The sequence below is a fragment of the Haliaeetus leucocephalus genome, unplaced genomic scaffold (assembly GCF_000737465.1).
Source record: "Haliaeetus leucocephalus isolate CR32 unplaced genomic scaffold, Haliaeetus_leucocephalus-4.0 Scaffold295, whole genome shotgun sequence".
Classification (NCBI taxonomy): Eukaryota; Metazoa; Chordata; class Aves; order Accipitriformes; family Accipitridae; genus Haliaeetus; species Haliaeetus leucocephalus.
In genome coordinates, this window is record NW_010972731.1 from 7577137 (window position 1) to 7588358 (window position 11222).

The window sequence follows — 11222 nt, forward strand, 5'->3', positions numbered from 1 at the left end:
AGAGTGACTCATTAAACTGTATTTCTCAAAACCTGCATGTGCTTTGGCATTTTCAGTAGCAATAATGGAAGCTACGGGAATGTATCTTCCCAAGTGCTCTAATTTTGCGCGCTCTCTTTATGAAAGAAAAGAGATTTTTGAAAGCTTTCATTTAGGGGAAGTGCTGTCATTAGCATTTCTTGCATGGCATTGCTCGTAACTCAGCACTAAGGGTACATAAAGGAAATGTAAGTACCGGTGTGGGAATAATTGGACTTACTTGGAAAATTTTAGCATTTCCTGGTCCAGAGCTGTAGCAAGACCATGCTGCTTGTTGATGAAACAAAGACCAACATTGCAAATTGGAATTTGTCCACTGTGTGTAGCACTGAATTGGTTTTCAAGAATATTGTGATGCCAAGGGGTTTTGTATGTAGTTTTAAAAGATAAAACAGTATTCAGTTGTAACCTGGAACCTACATGGTGGCTAAAGATAATAGACATGTACCACATGGATAATTCTGTCCTACTCTTGGATTATACAGTTTTTCTTATTTAGCAATTAAACCATGACTGGTTGTGTTTGCATGTACTATCTGACTTGAAGGTAATTGATCACCATGGAGTTGTACAGGATGTGCATTTAAAGTACTAGGTTCCCATTCCTGCACTGTGATGGCCGGAGAGGGGCAGCAGGGACGGATGACATAGGAACAAAGCAAGAGTGATATCTTCCAACACAGGCCTGGCCCACTGCAAATCTGGAATGTGATTTGCTTTGCTGGTCCTTGATAAGCCAAAATATCTTCATTTAATGGTAGAAGGAAGAAGAGGCCACCTATGCTGAAAAGCAATAAATTATCAGGTTGGGGAGGAAGAAGAAAAAACTGGCAGGAAATTGCATATAGTGAGGCAAGTTTCTAGGAAGCCCTAACCTTGTACACAGCCTTAAGCAGTTGAGTAATCTGAATTCATAGGAATGAAGAGTTGTCAGCATCTCCAAACAAAAATGAGAATCCTGAGCATTCAGGCATTGGTTTTTAAAAAAAAAAAAATATATAGGAAGGGGTATCAGTGGACAGCTGAGATCTGTGTCAGGAGGAGTGCTTACAAATGGGAATAAAAAAAGCACAGCTAGCTCAGGGAAGCTGATTATGTTTTTATAAAGTAACAGTATGGTAAAAAGAGTTTGAAAACTATTCCCTTTGAATCTTACAGATTTCTTTTCTTTGTTGTATATTTCATACCTTTTACACACAGGTTTTTTAGAAACCTTCTTTCTGCTAAGTTCATAAATATACCCTGTGATTTAGGTCACTTTCAGTCAGATATTGTCTGTTGTGGTGGCAATGCCTGTAACAAAAGCAAGTTTATTTTCTTGTTGGAACTGCAGATTTTTTTTTATTCAGTTTCAAATGGGAGATTTGTTTTATTCATCTGTCTTGCATGGAGTTTACTTGTGCTTGTTCAGTATGTATGACACAGATGCTGAGACTTACCAGTATTCCTAATGTTGAATTGCTTCACCTACTTATGTTTAGTATTAATAGGCAGTAATGGCTCATAAGAGAGGTTAATCTCCAAGGAAAGTTTTCCAAAGTGAAACTGTACTGACTTGTGTTCCTGCTGGCTCTTTTTACAGGTGCCAAACCAGCTGCTTCCGTTGACCCTTGGGCAGCACCTGCAGGATCCACAGCTCAGTCTCTGTCCAAAAATGTTGACCCTTGGGCTCCTGCTCAGCCATCTTCTACTGCAGCAAAACCCTCTGTGGATCCTTGGGGACCAGCACCTGCAAACAAACCTCTCTCTACTTCTGGTGAGAAATGGTCTCATCCCATATTCATATTATTTGAGTCATGAAGGTGAAATTTGAATTATTTTCTTGCATTGCTTGGTTAAAAGAAGCTATGTGCTGAACAATTTGCAGAACTGGTCTGTAAAATAAATGGGACTTATAATAGCTAGCAGCAAGAAGAACTTCAAATGTTATTATTCTGACTTGCAGCTCTGAATTCGTGTTGCTTCTTCATGTTCTGTCCCTTCTATATTCTTTTATTGGTATGTGTGGGTGCATGCTGAGCACTTACGACTGCTGCTGCTGTTGGGTTTTTAAATGGGTTTTATCTTTAATTAGACAAGGACTTAATTTCTGGAAATGAATGATACTGTAATTTTACCTTTCATCATGATAAATAGCTATGCAGATGGATGTCTCTGCAGACGTAGGTTGACAGGTTGAGCAGCTCCCCACTCTGAGGAGACTTTTAGAGGTGCAAATGAAGGTTTGTTACTTCAGACTGAGGGTGTGAAAGCTATCCCTAAGCCCTTGTGTAGCAAGATGCAGAAGGTGCTGATGTAATTGTCTATTCGTGCTCTGTAACTAATGCAACCTTGATGAATCTTAATACCTGGTATTTTCATGTTGGCACCGTGGCTAAATGCATCCTAAATGCATTTTCTGCTAGTCATTCATCTCAGTACATAATAAACAAAGGAATCCGAGTACTGCAAAACATTGTCTAATCAGCTTTTCACTGGGCAAAGGGCAATAACTGGATCATTATGCGAATGATTCTTTAACTATGGTGGGTCTTTGTTCTTCATAAGAAGTATTGTTATACACAACCTTCACTCATTCTTTTGGGTTTTGTCTTTTTGCACTCTTTATGGAGCTAAGTCTGTACCTTCATTTGCTTGAAATGTGTTGAAGGTTAAAACTAAATTAGAAAAACATTTCAGCTAATAAAAAAAAAAGCAAACTAAAGCTTTTCAGGAGTGTGATTGCTGTTCATTTAGGTGTGGGTTTTTCTCCTCCATTTTGAGGTAAGGGTGTGTCCACATCTTGAAAATGTTTTTTCATTGGTTGCAAACTATGGGCAAGCTCTGGTGCTTTAGCTAACAGGGCCTTACCATCTCTACAAGGCGTAGATAACCTCTTCTATTGCATTCCTCCTCCTTTCCACTTTGGAAGCATAAGTCAAATCATCACTTAAGTTGTAGCAGTGCCAAATTTGTCTTTGGAACTGTATTCAGAAGTGTGTTTTACTTGAGGGCTGATTAACACACTTTATAGTTTAGGCCATAAATTTGTTGCTGTTCTCTTCTTCTGCAGCAATATATGCCTGCCTATATGTCTCTCTAGTGCAGACACTCAATAAAAATCCAGCATGCTAAGGTGTGCCTTACATTGTGATTTAAAAGCACATAGCTCTGCATTAGTTGGCTAATAACGTAAGAAAGGACAGTTCTCTGACGTTATCCTTCTCCCTGGTCCTGGGTAAGAGTAGGAGCACTCAAGCTGATCTGAACTGCTGCCCTAGAACCTGACAGAGTGGTTTCTTGGTATCATGACTGGGTTAGAAATTGCTTTCAGTAGGATCAGGTGTGTGATGCAACTGAAGATCTGTTAATGACAGGGCTGTTTTGTTGTTTTGAACAGGAAGTACATCTTTTGACCTCTTCAGTAATTTGAATGGTACAGTTAAAGATGATTTTTCTGAATTTGACACACTTCGAACTTCCAAAAAGCCAGGTATGAATCAAATTCTTAGCACGTGGAAAGATTGGGTGATAGTCTCAGCAACAAATGTCTCTATTCTTAAAATTTATTAAAAAAAAATAAATTTACTTTTACAAAGGAAAAGATTAAAGCTGGTGATAATGCAGCAGTAAAAGCTTGTTAACGTTTTGGCCTGTGCATGAACTTATGGGGAATGGGCCTTTTGCACTGTAAGCCGTAGAATTTCACTCTGTAACCTTTTGCTGCATTGACCCAGAAATTTGTTTGACGTCTAAATTCACAGTATCCAGCATGTTTGGAGTATGGCTCATGCTCAGAGAGTCAAACAGAACAATGTTGACTGAATTTCTCAAATGTGTAAATTCTAGTGTGTAACAATAGTAGGAAGATGAGAAAATACACTTCTATGAATGCTTTATTTTTTATTTGGTCATTAGTCACTAAAATAAAAACTGTCAGACCTTAATGTGTAAGTGCTTTGATACTATGTACTTTCAGGATGGTTCTGCCTGAAAGAATGGTGACTAATTTAAAGCTGGGCTAGGCTTCTTTAACACAAAAGAGAAAACCTGGGTGGAATCTAACTAGGAAGGGTGCAGTAGTGGTGTAGTGCAAGGGCAGAAGCCAAGGCTTTCGAATATCTTTTCCTTGGAGACTCTTAGTCCCATCTGTTGCAGCATAGCTGTGAGAACATTCATTAAGGCAAATAAGGTAGCGCCTTCAGTAGAGCACTGCAACTCTAACTGTAGCTTCGTCATACTCCTCTAAAGAAGATTTATCTGCTTGCATGCTATAAGGGTGTAACGTGTACTGAAACATTTAAATCTGACTAATGCAAACATTAGCTTTTAAAACATTTCTGCTGTCAGAGACTTCAGGGTTTCTTTGCTTGACTATGTAGATTAATGAGACAAGTTTTGTTTTTCTCTTTGTGTTGTTTCAGCTGAATCCGGTTCCACTTTGCCATCTCAGCATAGCGGTACCACAAGTCCTGATCTCTTTGATTCCCAGCACTCAAGCATGACATCAGGCAAACAAAGTGCAGCTCGGAAAACCCCCGAGTCTTTTTTGGGCCCCAATGCTGCTTTGGTGAACCTGGATTCGCTGGTGTCTAAGCCACCACAGCCTGTTACTTCACTGAATCCATTCTTGGCACCAGGTCTGTTTCTGCATATTCCTTCATTTTACTATTTTAGCTTTCCCTTCCTATAGGAAAAAACTGTATAACTCACTCCTATTTGATTTAATGTCATCTGGTTTGGGCTCGTTTTTCTTGATTACTTCAGCCAACAGATCATGACTGAGAGCAGGAGGGTGAGGCATCATGGTTTCAAGGTATACTGCCGGACCCTGAAAGCGCAGAGTTTCTACTCTAGCGTCTGCAGCTGATCTGCTGGCTGAGCTTTGTTCAAGCAGTTTCTCTTCCACTTTTCCCCTTGCGCTCTCAAAATGATCTGTGTTAGAAGAAGGCTTTGGATTATTAAAAATGGCTGAGCTGAAGCTGATTGATTGTCAGAACAGGTAAGATGTGAATGTGTGCCACCAGATAATCCCTTGGGAAGGTAATAGGTAGTAGGTTCTTGTGGAAGCAGGTAGGAATTGCCCTTTTGCTTGTGCTGCAGCAGGCACAGTAGCATCTCTGACTGCAGCCTGAGGTTTCAGATAGCAAACTCTGCGGTATAATTTAGTGGGTTGCTGGTTAGGCTGTCTTTAGGCTAGCATGATAAACCAGTTTTGATCAAAACACACTCTCAGTGTATTTTGAAAAAAATAGGCTGTTGCAGTTCTGTAAATTGGCTGCTGTTAGAAGTGAGCCTTTACTTGTAGCAGACTTAGATGGTGACACTAAACATGTGCAAGATGCATGTATTTTTTAAAAGCTATTCGTATGCACTGAAATTTCTGTGTGATGCTAGTATGGTGAAATACTTTAAAAATGTTATTTCAGTGTTTATTTTCTTCACTCTTCCAATGGAAAAAACATGACAGTTTATTAAGCTCCTTGGATAGGAAAAAAACAGTAATTCTGAACAGCCTTGGCAGTGTTTAGCAAGAGGAAGTCTGTGTATCTGCTGTTACCGGTTGCTACAAAAAGTTTATAAGGGGTCACTGGGCCATCCAAATAACGCTATACATATACGGTAAAAGGAATTTGTAGTGTTGGCAGCAGTCCAAAGAACCTCAAACACTGGGAAAGTTATTCTCTGCTTTTTCTAGCACCGCTGTAACTCGGAAACAACTTGTTTACTTTATGAATTCTTGTCAAAACTCAGTGCCAGAAACATGTACAGCTTCTAAATGGAGTCGACTGGATGAGATCTTGAAGCAAATGCACAAATCTGCAGTAGCCAGATTGCAGTAAAGGAGTACAGAGAGCTTGCAGGCCTCTTCCGTAATGCAAATTTCAAGTAGCATTTAAAAAAAAAATTAGCGATCTGGATGTCATGGTTAGGCATGTTCCAGGTAACCAAATTTAGAACTTGACTCTCCAGTGACCGCTATCAGAAGTAGAAACTGTTGGTCAGCAAAGGGGTGTTTTGTGGCATTGATAGGTTCAAGGAAACAAGACTGTACTTGTGCACCAGTACAGCCCCAGTTTGCTGAATGTTATCCAGGCAGGTTTCTCCACGGGGTATTTTGGGGTTGGGAGGATGTGGGGATGTACTGAAGGTGTGTTCTTTGCCAGAAAAGACGATCTCCAAAACTTTACGGAGTGTTTATGGAGGTGTGATGTCTTTCCCTCTTCCCCCTTCTCTCAAAACTAGGCGCTGCTACAGCACCAACTCCAATCAACCCCTTCCAAGTGAATCAGCCTCAGCCACTCACTCTAAATCAGATGAGAGCGAGTCCTGTGATGGGAACCAGCCCTTCTTTCAGTGCTGTGCCACCGATAAGCATGGAGCCAATACCTCTGTCTTCCATGGCCCCAGTGCCTGTGGGAATGGCACCGATACCAGCTATGGGCACTGTGGCATCTATAACAAGGATGGGCCAGGGGCTGAATGTGAGCATTGCAGGATCAATGACCCAACCTCTTCACAGTACAGGAATCCCACCGTCAGCATCCCAGTCTACAAATACAACTAACCCTTTTCTCCTATAAAGACCCAATTAAAGGAACTTTCTTTTCATAGTGTTTCCAGGCTGAAGTCTTTACAGCAAAATGAACGTGGCCTGTGTGGACTGAACGGTGTGTAAGAGACTTGGAAGTAGATTTGCAGTTTACAGTTATGATCTTTGAAGAGTTGTCTCTACTTACCAGTTAATCTAAATCTAGTCTTTGCTACAGATGGTACCTTACTTTGGCTTGTTGAGCATTATGTGAAATGTTCAGACTTTTCACCAAAGTTAGATTCTGCCCATTTTGTTACTTTGTTAATCATTTCAATACACTTTCTAGGGAGAACCTGCCATTTTAAACTCAGTTGGCTATTTTGTAGATGTCAGATGTGCTGGATCCCGAAATTACTATTTACCTGCATCTGTCACTTCCTATGCCCATATGATAGACCTGAGATTCAGAGTGCTAGTGAATGTTTTGCACATAACTATACACAGTTCTAGACTGTTGGTTCACCCATAGTCCTTACTCTTAGAAGAGAACGATTCGGAGGGCCCAGGTGGCTGGTTTTTATGCATTAAACATTGCAACGCAAAATCACACTGCTTTCGTATCAGAGGTTTGACTGAGAAACTTGTCTCAAAAGGAAAAAAAAAACCCACACAGACAAAAAACCCAAGAACATTCTCAAGTTGTCAAGTATAAAGTGTGCTGTTGTATGCAGTGTTGAATTTGTACACTACTCTCTAAGGACTCCTGAGGAACTCTCTGTGAGTGGCATGCTGCACTCGTGCTGAGTGAGTGTCCTGCTCTGTGCTTGTCCAGTACCAGCTTCGTTTGGAAGTTATCATACGTATTTTGTTTTTATTTGACTTACAATGTGAGTTGAAAGAAAAAAGAAACACAGTGGGACAACTTTGAATTAAATTTCACCGGGGCAAGCTTTAAAACTAATTCAGGCTTAACCTTGCTATATGCAGTTACTCTTGTATACTTTTGCACATATTTTGTTTAGTACAGTTTCATATTTGAGTTTGCAGAGTTACCTAATAGTCCTTTTTTTGCTAATTTTTATAATGTGGTTCTTATTTAACTGTCTGGTTTTGATAGATTTATCAAGTCTGGCTGAAAAATTAAGATATTGGCAAATGTCATTTTTATGGTTTTAATGCCCTCTTATTTATGGTTTTAGCTCTTTGTTTCTGTAAAGAGAGTTTAAAAGGGAAGATTAACACTAAAATATTTACTTTTAAATGAAGTATTCATAATGCAAATCAAAACAAGATCTCGTGACTAATTATTTTTAGATGAATTGAATTTGAGCATAACATGATTTAAGACTACATTAAAAAGAAAAAACACTAAAGTCGCCTTTCCCTTGATTTGTTCCTGCTTTCCGATTACCAAAATGGACAGATGTTTAGCCTTTATGAAGACCAGAAGAGAGGCTGTTTTTTCTTGTAATACTTCTTGAGATGTTAAAAATTCTAATGTACAAGCACGACTCATTAATTTTATTGACTAATTTTTCTTAATGAAAGGTGCACACCATATTAATAACCAGTTCCATTTACAACTATTAATTGTAAGCTGAACTGTACATTTTAACTTGCATGTCTGGACTCATCGGCACTAAACCACGCTCAGGTTTCAGCCAGCGTTTCTGGTGGAAACCTGGCCTTCTCAAAGATGGCAACGTTTCTGAGCTCTGCTTTCACAAGCAACGCCAACGTCCGCAGAGCATGTGGAAAGGGATGTCCCAGTGCTTGCTACTGCCTTGAGGGCATCTCTGTGAATGAACTGATGCATCTTGGTGGCCTTTCCCTAATTAGAAGGAGGGGAAAAAAAACCAAAAAAACAAAGAAGCTGAAAGAATTTGCCAGAGTTGTGTGTTCTGGTGTAATGATGCTGTGTGGGACTGTGCCAGTCTTGGGTCGTGTGCCACAGGAAGGAGGGACTGGCTAACGTAGAAGGGACTGGGTTATATCTTTTGGTGGGTAGGGGAGGCTGAAAGACTATCAAATCTAGGGTACAATCACAGATTTTAGCTGTGTAGGTCAGTGTAGCTCTATTAGTATATGGAATGCTAAATGTGTGGATGTTTCTATGCAGATTGTTCTATCCTCTTGAATACTATCAGATTTGCAAGTAGGATTCAGAATATTCATCTGCTCTTGTTTTTATATAGGAGGAAAGTTACTGTCCACACCCAGTATGTCTTTAAAAAAATAAAACAAAAAACCATTCATGTTGCCTTTCAGAATAAGGAAAAATACTTTACTTTTTTGTTGTTGTTGAAGTTATTGAAACGTGTAGACCAGGAAGGGTGTGATTCTTGCAGATGGGGGGGGGAAGTGCTTTCCAATTGATCTGTGGCAAGATTTATCTGTCATTATTTTTCCAATTTAATTTTATCAACAGTGGAATTGAGGTCACTTGATGTTTTTCCCGTAGTCTGTCACCTGAGTGCATTTGCAACAGTTAGATGGGGCATTGTCTGTTCAGCCAAAAAGTTCTAACCGCATCCTCTTGTTAAACACTAGGTAACTGTTTTTGGAGGCCAGATGGGGTTGATAGTAAGTATTTAAAATGATGAAGTCATCTGCAGTTCAGAGTCACAATCTGTCACCATGAATTGATAAAAATGTGCTGTTTGTCTGGTAGGGAGCCCTAGCTTAATGAAACTGCTGAATGGCAAATTGTTGCTTTTACCAAGCCACTTCTGTAAGAGCTGTATTACTTTTACATTATATATATATATATATATATATAAACACATACATACATATATCGCACAATAAGCCATGACAAGGCACTCTGAAGAGCGATCAGCCCAGACTGTGGTGCTGTAAAGCATTAGGCTAAGGACAAACCGTGCCGAGATTCCCAGCCTGACGTGGGGGTTGTGGCAGGAGCCGAGTTCAAGACGGTAAGCAGCTGATTTGGTGAATCTGCTTGATTCCTGGGCTGGAGACATGCCCGTGTCTCAAGTATCACGCAGGCGTGGGGTGCTGTAGCAGTGACGCTGAACAGTGGTCTGTCCTAGCCAGGTAAAGCTTCAGTTGTGTCCAGAATGGTAAATCTCTTTTGGCGATAATTTAACTGCTCTCCAGAATAATTCTTCCTCCCTCCTCGCCCTCCCACTTCTTTTTGCATGGAGGACGTGTGCATATCCGATCACATCTGCTCTGGCGTATTTCTCCAAATGCATTTCCCTCTTCCCCTTCTTTTCTCACTTGCAAATATTAAAAGTGCTTTTGATTTTTAAAATGTTAGTATCCCAAAATAGCCTTACTGGTCAAATTGACCAAAGATAAAGTGTTAAATATTTTGTAAAAAAAAATAAAAAAAATCTTGGCATAATTTTAAACCCAAAATAAGCTCAGTTATTTATTCAGTTTTATACTATATAGAAACTAAACTACATGGAGGGGACAGGGAAGGAAAACCATGGTGGGTTGTGGTGTTTACAGTCTTTTTGAAGTCCCGTAGCTAAGACAACTATTGTTATCCATCTTCCCTTTTGCTGTTACGGTTTCTAATGTGTACTGTATGTATTAATATTGCACAAATTGTGGAGAAATATATGGTTTATTTTTCACAGCAGAATCTCACAAGACTCGCTTCCTTTACAAGTGTTACAATTTAAATATTTACCAAACTGTTTTCATAATACTGGGAGCCGGCTGCTTTTTATGAATTTGTGCTGACTATTGACATTATTTACTGTATAAATAATTTATCATTTGTACTATTGTATCATAATGTCTGTATCTTTGTGTCATTTTTCCCAAGCGATGTCACAAATGTGATATTTAATAATGCCATCAGAACAGTGGAAAGACAAGGGGTTTGTAGGTGACTGGTCAGAATTAAAATTGTATTGCTTATATTCCAGCCGTGTTGCTTTTTCAAGACTCTGCGTAGTGTTTATAATCCCATTCAAAAAACTGTCGCTGCCATGCTTGATTTAGTTTTCAAGAAAGTTGATGGATTGGTTGAGATGATCTAAGGTTTGTGCTAAAAGTCCTAGGTGCTAGGAGGAATCTAACCGTTATTGAGAGTAATGCTTCTTGTACATTGTCAATGTGATTTCTTCGATGCATTCATCACTTTCCTGGGGCAGGCCTGCTCTTACTATGAGAAAGGAGGGTTTCTATAGATCACTTAAATCGGAATCAGTTGAGACCTTACTAACTCAATAAAAATGAAGACTTGTTGTGTTGCAGGTGACTGAATTGCTTCTTTAAACCACGTTACCCTTTAAACAGCGCTTCTGGAGGGATGATCAAGTACTGTCTTGGTGGAGGCTTCTGTATTTATGTCAAGACAAGTCTGGGGAAGGTGTGACTTTTAAAGTCACCACTCATGGAATAAGGGTTGGGGAACTGTGACAAAACTGACTTTGGGGGGTCGTCGCTTCCCATTTTTGCAGTAGTTCAGTCTTGCCCTTCCCTCAGCCTTGGCTCTGTCCCATCGATCAAGTGGCCTTGCAGATAGGGTGGCAGCGAGCCGGCCTCCAGCTGGGAAGCGATTTCAGCTTCTAATTCTGGATGGTTTAAATGGAAGGGTACTTCATTAGCAGGCTATTTCAAGAGCTACCTCTCCAGAGCCCCTCCAGGTTTCCTGTAGTTATGCTTTGCTGCCAGTCAGACTGATCAC

The 11222-nt window shown here is 39.9% G+C and overlaps 1 protein-coding gene across 9 annotated transcripts in view; it reads left to right on the forward strand.

The window, feature by feature from the left end:
• Window positions 1–10788, forward strand: part of EPN2 (epsin 2) — a 47297-nt gene extending 36509 nt beyond the window's left edge. For 6 of the 9 annotated variants that reach the window (XM_010570401.1, XM_010570402.1, XM_010570403.1 and 3 more), the window contains 4 exons: window positions 1622–1795; window positions 3419–3511; window positions 4443–4658; window positions 6265–10788. In XM_010570401.1, coding sequence (XP_010568703.1) covers window positions 1622–1795; window positions 3419–3511; window positions 4443–4658; window positions 6265–6602 — 821 coding nt within the window. In that variant the 3' untranslated portion in view covers window positions 6603–10788. Of the gene's footprint in view, window positions 1–1621; window positions 1796–3418; window positions 3512–4442; window positions 4659–4785 lie in introns of all 9 variants that reach the window. The other 3 variants (XR_774542.1, XM_010570407.1, XM_010570406.1) reach the window with 3 other exon arrangements.
• Window positions 10789–11222: the final 434 nt, after the last annotated feature.